At 44.9% G+C, this 14,466-nt stretch overlaps 1 protein-coding gene across 1 annotated transcript; it reads right to left on the reverse strand.

Moving 5' to 3' along the window:
* Window positions 1-5,538: 5,538 nt before the first annotated feature.
* On the reverse strand, window positions 5,539-14,370 carry LOC128913380 (high affinity choline transporter 1-like). The gene is made up of 8 exons (XM_054210805.1): window positions 14,060-14,370; window positions 12,916-13,029; window positions 11,228-11,383; window positions 10,595-10,743; window positions 9,947-10,090; window positions 8,794-8,947; window positions 7,668-7,885; window positions 5,539-7,232 (listed from the first exon to the last, which is right to left on the reverse strand). The coding sequence occupies exons 1-8, from the start codon at window positions 14,235-14,237 to the stop codon at window positions 6,711-6,713; spliced, it is 1,635 nt and encodes a 544-aa protein (XP_054066780.1). The 5' UTR covers window positions 14,238-14,370; the 3' UTR covers window positions 5,539-6,710.
* Window positions 14,371-14,466: the final 96 nt, after the last annotated feature.

The raw sequence follows: 14,466 nt of genomic DNA on the forward strand, positions 1-14,466 counted from the left end.
TCAAATGCTCCACAGGAGACGAAGTCTAAAAACGTCAAGGAAAACCAAGACAATGGAAGCCTCAGGGTATCTCAGTGGATCCTGCCAGCCCAGGTGACAGTAGAGTGGTGCCCAGATGCTGGTATTTGCTGCTTTAAGTCCGTCTACTGCAAATATTTTATTGTCTCCATTCAGTCCCAGGTCCTGGGCCACTGAGTATCCACTTCATGTGAGTGTTAGTGCATTCCCTGGGTCTTTTTTGAAGTGAACCAAATGGTTTCTTCAAAACCAAATCTCAGGTGCTATTCTGGAGAAAGTTCACTTCAGATCGCTCCAGAGAACTGAGATTGAGCCAGATTTAGTTCCTCCAACATCTGCAGTCTGTCACTTCTATTCCAGCAGGCTTTGCAGCACCCTCAAACACCCCCCAAAGTCTGGTTGCATTCACTCTACAATTTGGCCTAGGGGCCCAGGACTGTTCCATCGTGCAGAAGCTTTTAGTCATGTAGACATAATCTTTGAGACCACTGTGTCGTCTCCCTGCACCATGGAGTGACCCAGCACAAGCGATCTCCAAGAAGCTCTTCATCTCCTTCGAGGTAGCTGACCAAAATCCAGTACAGCCACTCTTTTAATCTGGAAGCTCTTTTTCCCATTTTTAGAATCTTTCTGCTCATTGTCATGCAGAAACCACAATGACGCCATAAACCTTGAAGAGTCCTTATCACACCCACATTCACACAAATAATCCAGACCATTCTGGCCTTTTTGTTCCAGCTTTTGTTAGTTTTCATAAACAATTGCATGTGGCCGGCTAGGCTGGACTTCTGTTACCTTGGACACTTTTGGGTCCAGACCATTGTACAGCAATAAAATGATAGCATTAAAATGAAATTTTTCTAGGATTCAACTGCTTGTTATTACCGGTGGCTAAAGCGGGAACATACCTGAAAGGAGCCCCAGTCCAGCCCACCGAAGGGATGCTGCTGCCAAAGCAGTTTAGCTTCTTGATCCTTCCATGAGACTGTCATTGCGCTATTCCAGGGTCACAAAATCATAGAGTGACCGAGGTGGGAAGGCAAGACTGGACATTATTTAGTCCAACCTCCTGCCTAGATCAGAGTCAGTGAGAGCAGGTTACTCAGACCTGTGTCCATTTGGCTTTCAATATCTCCAAGGATGGAGTCTGCACAACATCCCTGAGTGACCTGTTCCAGTGCCTGACCACACTCACAGCGAAAAATACTTTTCTTATGGATTATCCTGTGTTTCAATTTGTGCCCATTGCTTCTCATCCTCTCACTGGGCGCCACTGAGAAGAGTCTGTCTCTGTCTTCTTTCCCCTGCCCCTGCAGGTTTATATATACACATTGATAAGATTCCCCTGAGCCTTCTCTTCTCCAGGCTGAACAGCCCCAGCTCTCTCAGCCTCTCATCATATGAAAGATGTTCCAAGTCCTTAATCATCTTCATACTCCTTCAGTGGACTGTCTCCAGTAAGTCCGTGTCTCTCTTGTGCTGCGCATCCCATCACTGGACACAGCACTCCAGATGTGTCTCACCAGGGCTGCACAGAGGGGAAGGGTCACCGCCCTCGACCTGCTGGCAATGCCCTGCCTAACGTAGCCCAGGAGGCCGTTGGCATTTTTTGTCACAAAGACACATTGCTGGTTTGTGGTCAGCTTGCTGGCAACCTGCACCCCCAGGGTCTTTTCTGCAAAACTGCTCTTGAGCTGGTTGACCTCCAGCCTGTCCTGCTACCTGGGGTTATCCCTCCCCAGGTGCAGAAATTTGCACTTCCCTTTGATGAACTTCACAGGGTTCCTATCAGCCCTTTTCTGCAGCCTGTCCAGGTCCCTTTGGATGGTAGCGCACCCATCTGCTCTGCTATTCAGGAGGAGTCCTGTTTATGTATCATCTGCAAACTTGCTGAGTCTGCACTGTACCCCAACACTAAGGCCATTCATGAAAACGCTAAACAGTAGTGGTCCCAGCATCAGATCCTGGGGCACACCAGTAGCAATTGACATCCAGCTGGACCTTGTGCTGTGGATCACAGACCTCTGAGCCTGGAAGTCCAGCTGCTTTTCAGTCAACCTCACTGTCCACTTATCTAACCTGTACTTCATCAGTTTGCCTGTGAGGATTTTGTTGGAGGCAGTGTCAAAAGCCTTGCTAAAGTAAAGATAAAAAAGCCTCCACTTGTTCAGGGCTGTGAATTAAACTGACCAGGAAAACTGCCCTCCAACTAAAAACAGAAGCTCTCAAGTCATGCAAAATGAGTGTGGAGTCACCATCTCTGAAGGTGTTCAAGACTCGTTTAGATGTGGTGTTAAGGGATATGGTGTAAGGGAGAACTTTGTAGAGTGGAGTTGATGGTTGGACTCAACGATCCCAAGGGTCTTTTCAAACCTAAATGATTCTATGATTCTATGATTCACCATTTATAACAGAGCTTCCTCCTCTAACCGTTCTATCATTCTATGATTTCTTCTGAAGATCTCAAAATCCTTCTTGGAGTCAATTAAGATGCTGTCCCTCTTCAAGGAACTGGGAAAGTAAAGCATGAGTGAGGCAAGTGAGATGGCTAAGGGAGATTTGCAAAGTCTGCCTTGGCAGCAATACCTCCAGGGTCAGATAAGATAGCTGGTGGAGGGAAACTGAGGAGGGGAAGGGGAAAATGGACACCTCTGCCAAGGCAGATCCTGTATTACTTCAAGAGACCTGCCAAAAGATTTAAAAAAAAAAAAAAGAAACAACCACTTGGCCATTTGGCTAAAGAACTGAAACAAAATACTGTCTCTTCTTGAGGTTGTTTAATGTTGAAGGAAGACATTTCCCAGTAGACTTAAGGAAAACTTTAGCTATGTGACATTTGGGATGTTCATGCTTTTGTGTCTAATAATGGAAACCTTACTCCAGTTCACATTATTCTCCTTCTTTTGATTATTCCCTCCAAGTGTTAAGGATCAGCAACGCAAGCTGGCTATTTTTCTGGATTTACGGATTTCCTGTTATGGGGGGTTATTGCCTTTGAATTCTTCCCTTGTTGTAGGACCACGAAAGTCAGTGGTGATCTAGAGCAGGAAAAGTTGTTAGAAGACCAAAGAGCTCTGCTGGCTGAGCTGATGTATTCTCCAGCAGAGGCTGTAGTAAAGTCTGAGAACTTTGGAAGATTGGTGTATGGCATGTGGGGTAAAGCCAGAGAGCATGGCATTTGTGTGGAAACAACAAGAGGACCATCTTGGCCCCACACAGCTCATTGCTCACATGGAAGTATCTCCCTGACAGTACTAGAAGAGTCTGGCAAACCTGCAAGCATTTCTTTGCTTTCTTGCTGGACACCAGCTGTTACTCTGGTGAGGACACATTTAGGAAATCCTACAAATGAGCATAAGTGAGAAGGGGAAGAGATGCAGATTTCCCTTCAGAAGTGTTATGTTCCTATTCCTCTCATCTGCGTAAACTAGACATACAAAGATCCCTGGTGAGGAACTGGTGAGGTGCTGAGAACTCATTGAAAACCAAATGCTTCCTAAATTGCAGATCTTCTTTTTATTTATTTATTTTTTAATTAGACATGACAGATAGGGTATTATTAACTTTGAAAGTGCCAGAAACAGGTAGCAGCTGTCTAGTCCCGGAAAAGTTAATGAAAACTGAACTGTACAGAGTCGTTGGCATGGACACCTCTAAGGGGCAAAGGAGGTAAATCCACAAGTGGAGAGGTAAACTGGGGCCCTCCAGTGCCTGAGCAAACTTTTTATAAAGGGGGGCAAAGAAAAGAAAGGAATGCTGAACTGGAGGCAGTAACCCACGAGAGGAATGATTTCATAGGAGCTGGGTCATTATCCCCCATGCTGGCAACACCTCAAGGACTTTGGGTGTGCTGGGCTGGAACAACCAGGCATTTTGTCATTAAGTATAGGCTAGAATTGCTTTTATATTTATTTTACTTGCAGCTAATTGCTTTCAAAACTTTGCCTGACCTTGATGAATGTTTTCTTTTTAAGCTTGCTGGGGTATGTTCTGAGGAGGGAGTCATATAAGGGTGGAAAACAGTAAACATTCAGGAGAGTTACAGTAATTGTGTCTTTACCATTTTTGTCTCCCCATGTGAAGCAGAGCGTGTTTTAGTTCAGAGAAGCTTTGTAAGGGCAAAGTGACCCTGCTGAGTATGCCAGATACCCCTTACAGCCCTAAGACTTTCCTATTTGAAGTTGCTGGGAGTTTTCTGTGGTGATGCTGGGTGGTGACGTGATGGTGGTGGTGATGCTCTTCAGCAAGGTCCTACCCCAGAGTGCTCTTCTTCGACGCTGTCTCGGGAAGCTGTGGATCTACTGCCCATCAGGCCAAGCATGTGAGCACGTAAAAGTTTTAATATCAAACTTTGAGACTCTGCAGGGGAACAGCAGGAGAAGTTGGGCACAGTGGTGCAGAGAAAAGATATCTCCAGATTTAATCATATGTCTTTCAGAGCCACTAGGTGGGATGGTCTGTCAGTGGGATGAGGATGGATGCTGACCTGGACATGAAGGCATTGGAGTTACCCTCTCGTCTGGGCCATGCAGCAGGTCCGTGCCCTTGTGCGAGTGCGCTGTGGCAGCTTTGGTCTGCTCCACACAGAGGGACATACAGGTCCCCAAACTAGGTCATCCCTAAATCTTGCAGGGGAGTATGCTTGAGTCAGCATACGGCAACTGCGATTTAACAAGAGCCCAGTTCTTCTGGCGCTATGGTAATGATAGCCTTAGCGTCTCCCTTAGCTAAGCACGACCTCGCATGCTCCCACTCAAGTCACTGGGGTGTGAAAGACCTCAGTGGGTGACCGCCTAGGGCCATAGTTAATGCTAATGCTTCCAATTTTAAAGCCTTTTTTTGTTCCTCTTTTCTAGACGTAGAATAATAATATTTCACAACAATCTCTACAGGAAAGAATTTCTGGTCTTGGTTTAACAAAGCGTATCAACAGCACTGCTGTGCTCGGGAAGTTAAGTGTGCTCGTGGGTGTTTACCAACACCAGGGCAAAGCATAAAGTGGTGTGATACGTCTGAAGAGCAGGCTCTCCACCTTGCTGAGGGTGGATGTTTTAAAGGAGACGGATGCTCCCCATGGGGACCATAGTCATCAAAGCCATATCTAGAGCTTGGGGCTGCCAGTCCTCCTCCCGAGACACTGCACTTGCCTTGGGTCCGTTCAGAGTGACATGTGGCTCCTTGCTGAGCTTTCTGCAGCTGTGCATGGTGGCACCAGCAGAGTTTCTCACCTCGTGCATGGTGTTCAGCACGTGCTGGAAGCAATTCACCGAGCAGCATGTTGTTTTCGCCCTCAGCAGCTCAGAGTATCTGAGCTGTGGGGTATTTTGGATATGTTAGCAAATATCTTCCCTCCAGCAGTGCCAGATATTTCCACGCACAGCAGCTCCCACAACCACTTTGTAAAGGTTTTGTGGTGAGGGGCTGCCCGGAGCGTGGTTCCTGCTGGGTCTTGGTGAGCCACTGCACGGCTACCAAGGGAAGAACAAAATGACAGCCATCCATGAGCTGTCACTGCAGGGTCTTTCTGAATCTTTATTTCAGCTCCCGTCTTAATGACCCATCCCACTGAGGGATGACCTTGGTCCATCAGACTTCAGGCTAGAGTCCGAACTCACTAGTTAGCTGGGCTGCTTTTCTTCTGACCCGTTGAGAATTTATGCAAACAAGGTACCGGGGGCTTTTCTGTACAGATCCTGAGGCTTGAATCTTTTGGGATCTTGCCCTTAGGGTGTCGTGTCCCTGCAGGCAGGTTTAGGATCACTTCCCAGCACCTTTCTGTCATCACAGTCCTCTGAGGTCTCACACGCCAGTTTGTGTGTGTCCCACAGCATCCCACGGCTCTGCACGAGTAACACCTTTGCATGAGTGATTTGACCAGGTTTTTTAGAGAAGACTTGTTGAAGAGTCTCTCAGGCACCTCCATTTTTCCAGCTGGTTGAGTTTTTGTAAATAGTGGCTACATAAAACTTTCTTATCCAGTAAATAAGGGCTGCTGCTTCATCTTGCTGCTTCTGCCCTACCAGGTCATATGAGAGGGGATGTCCTCTCCTCAGCCATGTGGCAGCAGACTGTCTGCTTGGCCTGAGACCACAGCTGGGGAGAGGCATATGCAAAACTTCTTGCAGTATCAAAGAAAGCTTTGTAAAGCTTACAAAGAGTGGCGCTGAACTGATATTACTGCTGGAATGCTATTGTGGTTGCGCTGTGCTCAGTAATCTGTGTTTTTATAGGTCTGATGAACTCCCCAGGGGAGATTATGCTAAAATTCTAGCTGTTGTGATGGAAACAGGTTTGCTCACCTTTTTTTTTAAATCAAGAATACCCAATCTATTAAACATTAATTTGTGTCCTTTGTGGTGAGAAAAGTATGTGACTTGGGAATGCCATAAATGTTGGAGCGTGATTTGTAGCTTTGCCTTCAGGTGGGGTACCAGCAGAACCCTGAAGCAAACACCGCTGGGGCCCGTGGTGGCCCATGGTCACCACCACAAGATTGTGCTTCATCACCACGCGCCTTTAATCACTGCAGACTTGGAGGTCACACATTCTCCTTGGATGAACAGAGTGCGTCTTTATTACTCTGTGAGGACTTTAAATAATTCATTACTGGAGAAAGCAAAGGGAAGAGCAATGCTATTTGTGCCAGGCTCTAATTGTTGAATGCACCATGACCTTTCAAAGAGGCCCCACATTTAAGCGCAATTCTCTTCTAGTGCAACTATTGGCGAACCCATCTGCTTCTCCATCTGCCGTAGGGGAATGAGGGTGCTGGCCCCCCCCGTGATATTGCAAACATCCCACCTGCGGGGAAGGATGTTCCTTTGAAACAAAACCACAGCCACATACGAAACAGCAAGGATTGTCCCCAAGGTGACAAGCACGGTGAATGTTTTAAAGGGGAAGAGCTGGCTGTAGGTCCCGTTCACCAGGGAGCAGGCTGGGTAGCAGATGGCAGGGGGGATGCTGAGGGCAGGTTCTCCTGCCAGCAGCCTCAGGAGGAGCCCAACCAAGAAGCCGGCAGCCGAGCCATAGGCGTTGGTGCTGGGAGCGAAGAGGGCGCAGCAGAGCTGGGGGAAGAGCAGAGCGTACACCAGTTCCCCGCTGAGGAACCAGAGGTCATAGACAGAGCTGGAGTAAAAAGCCAGACCGGCAGCCGCAGCCCCAAACACCAGCATGGAGGTCCTCATGGCCCATAAGACTTCCATCTCCGTAGCCTGTAAAACAGGAGATTGCAACATTACAGACACGGTGTTTGCTGGCCGGGGGGTCAGCACTGCCCTGCCCTGGGCTGGTTCCCACCAAGCCCTTGCTGCCACTGCCAACAGCCACCCAAGACAGGCAACCGTGGAGATGGAGCTGCCCTCTGTAATTTTAAGGATCATGGTTTTATGTTGTTTCCATTAATATACTAGACCAAATTCTGTGTCAGTCATTTTATAAAGAGCAAAGCTCACCAGTGTGGGTATTTGTATCCCTACCAGGGATACGAACACCCCTGACCTATGCTTGAAGCTCTGGCTCCAGAGCTCAGTTCAGCAGCTGAAGGACAGACACTTCTACCTGCAGACCACACAGACTGGACTTGAAACAGTCTTGAAACAAAGGCATCTATCCTCACTCCAAAACCACTGAACGTTGTAACCAAGTACCTTTTTCCTCAGGGTTTTCCTGTAGATATTGTGAGCGAACATGGACCCGGCGGAGAGTAGAGCTGAGTCTGCAGAAGACATTGCGGCAGCAGCGACGGCTCCCAAACCAGCAACGGAGATGTATGCTGGGCAGAGATAGTGCAGAACAAGTGGCAGTATCATTGCCGATTCCCCTCTCTCAAGTGGACTTGGAAGACCATAGCTTGTCTGGTTCCAGTCTTTAAAACAGAACAAGGAAAAGTTACTACAAATCCTTCACTGACATTTCTGCTGTCTTTGAAGCTGCCTTTCCACAGGGACCAGTCGCAGCAGGGCTAACCAGTCGCAGCAGGGCTAACCAGTCACAGCAGGCACACTCAGTGTTGTAGGACTTGGATTCATTTTTTGGATTCTCTTTATCTTTTGTGATTCCCCTGAGCATGCTGCAGCTCCCACTAGATCAAAGAGTTTCCTTTTCCCCAGTAGCATCTACAGAAATAGCTGTACTTTGTGCGTTTCCAGGAACGGTGCACTTAAAGGTCAACCGTCTAGACCTCGCTCAGGAGGAGAAGGGAGTTTTTCTCTGATGCCCCTAGTCACAGATGAATTCATGAGTTCAAGTTTGGTGGTCTGGCTGCTCTTTAACCCTTCCTATAAACCAACACAGGATTGATCTCCTGGGCTGGGGCTGTGCGTTTCAAGGACTGAACTTCTTGATTCCTTCAGGCAGGTTTTCTCCTGAGTGTTATTAACAACCTGCAGTAATATTACTGGGTCTTACATACAGAAGGCATTAACAGAAGCAGGCATAAGATTTCTTGGAAAATAGGATTATACAGCATTTTACAGGGTCTGCCTTCATCTTTCCTTGCCACAAGATCCATAAGGAGCCATTTCACCACAATGAAATAGCTTTAAACAGGTCTTGGGGCTGCTTAAATGTCTCTAGGTAGTCATACACTGAACCTCAGAGTGCTCCACGTTTCTGGTACAGCCTTCTGGCTTGGTGGCCAGGTCTCCCATTGAGGGCTTTTAGGTACACAGGATGAGGTAATTTGAAGTATAAATCAGGACTTCTTTGGGTACCATTTTAATCAGCTTTGACCAAAACATGTTAATTATTCAGAGACAAACGATTTAGTTTTACCTGTTGATGCTGCAACTGCACCAATGAGCACAGAGGGGATGGCCATTAAAAAGCACCCCAGTCCGGAGAGGTAGGAGATTAGCCTTGCCTGTCCTGGTGAGGCAGCGGAGAGCACTCTTTGGAAGTAAGTTTGCCACGGGATGCTCCCAAGCACCTGAAACATTCAGATGTTACCGGTGGTACCCACCAGGCTGCTGTAGGGCATCATCCATCCCTTCAGAGGGATGATGATCTTTACCGTTGTAAACCTCTCGCTTCAAATGCACAAACTTTGCCCAGTTTTACCTATTGAGGATGATATTTGTCATGGTTGAGGGTGTCTTTTTACTTTGTTTTCATTGTGATGGGTGTGAAATGTTGGTCAAAACAGGTTAATGGTTTGGCAGGCTGAGAAAGCTAAATAGAACAGGTTAAAAAAGAGTTGTTTGGCATAGTAAAAGAGGCACAGAGGAAGGAAAAGAGAAGCTTTTCAGGAATGGAACTTTTGTAAAAACCTACCAAAACTTAGCTAGAGTATAACCCAAAATTAAAAATAAAATCACCATTTTCACTTTCTTAGCAGACAATTTCGTCAAATAAAATCTGAAGATTCTGTCCTCACCAAACAGGCTCAAGCTTCTGTGTGTCCCTATTACCAGCCTGGCAAGAGCATAACAACCTCCTGTAGCCTTGGTTATATTGGTAGCTCAAAAGTTGAGTTGTGCAGCGGAGCCAGTGGCACCATGCTTGCTGATGGCCTGCAGTTGTGTCATTTTAATTTTTTTTTTTTTTTCAAATAGAGGAATTTTACATAATTATGTTAAAAGCACGCTATGGAGGTTGCAAGACCAACCTCTCAAATGCTAGGAAATGCCTCATTTAGTGCCAGGAGTGGAACCAGTTACCTGGATGGTCTTACTCAAGAGGTACATTCCTTCACGTGGGTAAAGGATGGAGTGTCCCTACTGCTTTTTTCCTTCCCATAGCTGAGCCCTGGATCTCCCTGGTCCATTCAATGCGCTGCATAGTGGCTGAGAGAAGGTTTTACACATCATCCTAACTCTGCCAACTGTGCAATGTAGGGCTCCTGGCTGGAAGAACCCACAAGTTTTCTAGACAGAAAGTCCCTGCACAATCCCTTCTACCAATCATCTGTCCAAGAAATACTCCATACCAGGAAGAAGAAGTCATCCAGCCACCTTCCAAGGTACTGTTTTTCTATCTTCCCAATCCAAGGGTCTTGGTAAGATTCATGAGTTGCAGTGTAATAAATACTTTCCGTTGCAGAGTTCATCAGGGCAAAAGGGATGCAGATCCACTAGAGCAGAAACAGAAATAGTTAATCATTTCCCCAGGGTACTTGTTCTTGGAGAATCTATTCAGATATTGAAATTAAGGTAGATGTAGAACATAAAGCTACATAAGATTAAACCCAGACTAAGAGTCTTCCTTTTTCCCCCTTCCTTACTCTAAATCTACGTATTTCTGGTTCATGGCATCATCAAGAACACAAGTCTGTAATTCGGGTCAATTGATGCCTTCAGTAGACAGATCTCTCTCCTTTCCGGTCAAGATTGCTCTGGACAAGTTCTGCAGACCTTACTTGTGAGCAGCCACGTTCACCCAGCAAGGTCAGAACCTTGTGTGAGCACTGCCTGAGATGCGTAAGGACTGTAAGATGTTTCAGGAGACCTGTTCTCCTGAAGAGGAACTGCAGGGCGAGGGCCAGTGGTGGAGTTATTTTTGGTCTGAGACATACTGAAAGGAAGAGCAGGCTTTTGTCCCTTAGGAATCTGGGAACAAAGAAGTGCACAGGACTTGCCAGGCTGAGCGTAATGAAAACCAGCTGGATGACATCTGTGTACGCAACAGAGTAGAGGCCTCCCAGTAGAGTGTAGAGTATGACAGTGCATGCTGAGATGATGATAGCCAAAAAGCCTCCAATATCCAAGATGACCCTCATTGTTGCTCCTGCAGGCAAGGACAGTGGTCAAGTGTTTTAAGACAAGATTTCGTACGTGCAGAATACAGAGTTAAAAAGGATATGTTATTCCCTTGATGCCACACTGTATGAGAAGCACATGGTCTACAGAGAGCGAGCAGAGTGAGGACTCAGGAGGGACCATGTTCCCTTTCTGCTCCTGTTGCTACCTTGCTGTGTGGCCTTTGCCAAGGCACTTTGCCTTTTTACATTTGCTGTCCCACAGGCAAGATGAAGGTACTAATTCATGTTGCCAGACCTCTCTATTACAATATCATGAATATATACTAATGCCATTTGTTTTACAGCTAAAAAAGTATTTTCCAGAAATGAGAAAGGTTTGTGTTCCTCTCACAAAAGGAGACATGAAGCACAACTTTCCACAGCTTAGTCCAACACGATTCCCAAATGTGGCAACTCTGATAGTCGTGCCACATGACCTTTAACAAATACAACAGCAAAGTAAGTATTTACCCAGGGACGCCAGGATAGCTGCAAACCAGAACACCTCTCCTAGCAGTGGTGGAATGAAGAGTAAGCTTCCCATCACATTCCCATAAATTTCTTGAAGGGGATCCATCACTGTCACATAATTCTTGGATCTCATTGGATTTACAAAGAAGAAACCACCTATCAGAAGTGATGACATTTTGGTAGAATTTTGCATGTATTATATTCCAGGAAAACAAAGTAAGAATACTATGGTATTTGTGTATCAGACCTGTATAGTGAGCATGGAATTGGACATAATGGACCCGAGAGAATGATGCAGCCAACCACACACAGGGGCCTCAATTCACTTGCCTAAATGTGAGGTTGTATCCATCTGAAATGTCCCAGGTTATAAAGGACATCTGCTTACAGCTAACAGATATGACCCTCCACTTTTGGCAGATCTACATCTTTCCAGAGTGGCTACTGGATGCCAGCTAGGATGCTCTGGGGCACCCCAAATGGCTTAAGATACCTGTGTGACTGTAACAGGAACTTAGCTCAGAGGATACCCCACAGATAGTCTCCTCTCCATCTCCAATAACCCACCAACCTGAGACACAAAGTTTTCTGAAGTGCTTCCCGTGGAAAAGGTCAGTAGGCAGAGTGAGGCATTGAAGACCCATATTTGGCTAGAAAAGAGACAAACTTTTGTCCTTGACCATGTGATGCAACATGTTGATATATGTTCCTTTTCTGGTTACATTTGCATTTTGGTGGCTTCATTGTCTCTTCCCAGAACCATATTGTTTTATTCTGCACATTGAGCTGAGTCCGACCCTGCTTCATCTGAATATTAGACTTCAGACGTAGAACCGTCTCATTAAAACCAAAGAATACGTATTGTACCTAATGCGGGAGCCAAAAGGACTGCTTGTCTGGGCACTGCTGACCTGAGTAAAGACTGCAGGATCAGACCTGCACTCCCCAATTTCATTAGTAAGAATTACTCACATAAGAAATGCTGGCAATGTAGTTCCAAGCCTGATTCATATTCACGTCAGTTGGACTGGTGTCCTTGCTTTAATCATCCCATGTCCCCAGAGAGTTATGGTATAACTCAGTGTGGACTGGAGGAAAATTTGGTCTTGGCAAGACAGCTGAACTTCAGCGTGAGTCCAGTAATTCTTGTCCAATGGCAAGTTAGGTATAGGACACTGCCAACTTAGCTTAGTTTCAACGAAACAGCGACCAGCTGTAAAGTGGGATAAGCTGGATACACCACAAATTCATCCTGAGATGAGACAATTCCCACTACTTGGAAGAATGGATCTCAGTGGAAAAATTAAGATAGTATTATTTCATCACACAGAAATTTAGAAGAAAAAATTACAATGGTACTGATACTCTCAATAGTCTGTGAATAAAAGATCATGAGAAAAAAGCAATATGCACATAGCCACATGCTTCTAAAGTTCTCAGATAAGATTTTTGTCTTATGAATTGCTCCAAGCAGGCAAAACTCTACACTAGCTCCAAGCTACCCCAATTTATTATGCTTCAGTTTAGAGGATAGTATTATAAATGCTTATTCTCGATCTATTGGAGACTGGAGAAACAAAATCTCCTTTAAAATGTACTGTATCCTCTTATGCATCTTAATACATTCATATGATTTAGTTTGTTTGTTTTTTTAAAGCTTATGTGTCCTGATTACGTGAATTATTTACCAATAAGAAGGGACAAAGCAAATCCCACAGGCGCCTGGACCCACAGCAGTCCTTTTGAGGGCAGGTAGACAATTTCAGCTGTGCCATTGATATACGCTCCTCCGACCCAGGTGGCTGTAAACATGACAGATGGAAATGTAAGGATCGCAGTACATGCTTTCAGCTAGTTTTGCAGAACACTCTGAGAGCTTGTAAAGCCTTTTCCTCATACAAATATTTAAGCGCATTTCTATTTTCTTTTTAGAGTTTTCTCCCATAGTGAGAGGTGCTGCTGAGTACAAGTAACAGTATTGGAATCTCACCCTAAATGATTTCCCGTGTTCAAGAAGGAATATCTGTGTGCGCATGGAAAAGCTCAATGTTTAGACATTTAGAGGCAATTTGAATATACTCATTTCTAATTTTGTTTTTCTCAATGGAAGTCTCTTTCTAGAGCAAACAGAATTGTCTTTGTTTTTCTACAGTGACTGATAGACCACCCTTCATAAGTATCACCTTCACATTAAGAAAATTACTTAAGAAAATAGACATTACAAAAAAAAAATGCAAGCAGCCATTGCAGTCAGAATACAAACCTACAACATGGGCTTAAGTGTCTTAGCCAGGCATGTACCACATGGGGAACTCTTCACAAAAAACTGGGCAGCGAAGCAAATTTCAGATGATGCCAGGCAGCAAGGAGAAAAAAGGGAAGGGGAGGGCAGCAGTCAGTGGGGAAACATTTTTTCTTTAGGAGAGAGCCCAATTTATTCCACACAGAACTGGATTGTTCCAGGAGTGAAATTCTTCTGTCACACTGGATAACAGAAACTGTTTCAAGATTAAGACCCCAGTCTTCCTTAATGAAAAGTGTCACATTCTCCAGTCACTCTTAAATTAAACTCTTTAACGCTTAACTAAACTCTTAAATTAATCTCTTTAATTTAAAAGAATCTACATAAACATTAGGTTCTGCTCAGTGTGAAGAGGTTTGGAAGAATCCATCCCAAAATGATTCATGAAACCAAACTCCTTTAAAGCCACACTTAGGTAAAATCTGCCCTGACATTAAAGGAGTTCACCTGCTTTGATAGAAAAGTCCCCCAGATCTATGTAATGCATATGTTTTAAGAAGAATTTTTAAAAGTCCTTTAAGAAAACTTACCTGTTGCAGTGAACAATCCAATGAAAACATTTATATTCCTGCCTCCAACCATGGCCATTTCAGCTGGGTTTCTGTTCTGCTGGTCCTTTTTGCTTTTCCAAGAAGCCCAAATTCCAGTAGCTAAAGTTAACATAAAAAACACACTCAAAGATACTAAACCTGGTATATTTAGAGCCATTTTCTGTTAATTAATTTAGGTCATAGAGAGGAATAATGGATTGACGATAATATTCTTTGGTCAAGTCCGCAATCAGAAAAAAAAATAGAAAAAAATTAGAAAAAATAGTGCTGTTTGTAAAGAAACTGCAAAGTATTAGTTTACTGTACTTTGCAAGGAAAGATGCAGTATGAAACAGAGCCATAAACCTAAAAGTCTTGAGAAGTGAATGCAGAACCTCTGTCTTTGG

The sequence above is a fragment of the Rissa tridactyla genome, chromosome 1 (genome assembly GCF_028500815.1).
Source record: "Rissa tridactyla isolate bRisTri1 chromosome 1, bRisTri1.patW.cur.20221130, whole genome shotgun sequence".
Taxonomy (NCBI): Eukaryota; Metazoa; Chordata; class Aves; order Charadriiformes; family Laridae; genus Rissa; species Rissa tridactyla.

Bases quoted from the DNA above. Each gene is read 5' to 3' on its own strand.
- LOC128913380 (XM_054210805.1), bottom strand. From the start codon at position 14,237: ATGGCTCTAAATATACCAGGTTTAGTATCTTTGAGTGTGTTTTTTATG. The intron at 10,091-10,594 runs GCAAGTCCTGTG...TTTCTGCTCTAG, and splicing joins TTTTCATTACGCTCAGCCTG to TGGATCTGCATCCCTTTTGC. The intron at 7,233-7,667 runs GTACTTGGTTAC...CCTGTTTTACAG, and splicing joins GGAAAACCCTGAGGAAAAAG to GCTACGGAGATGGAAGTCTT.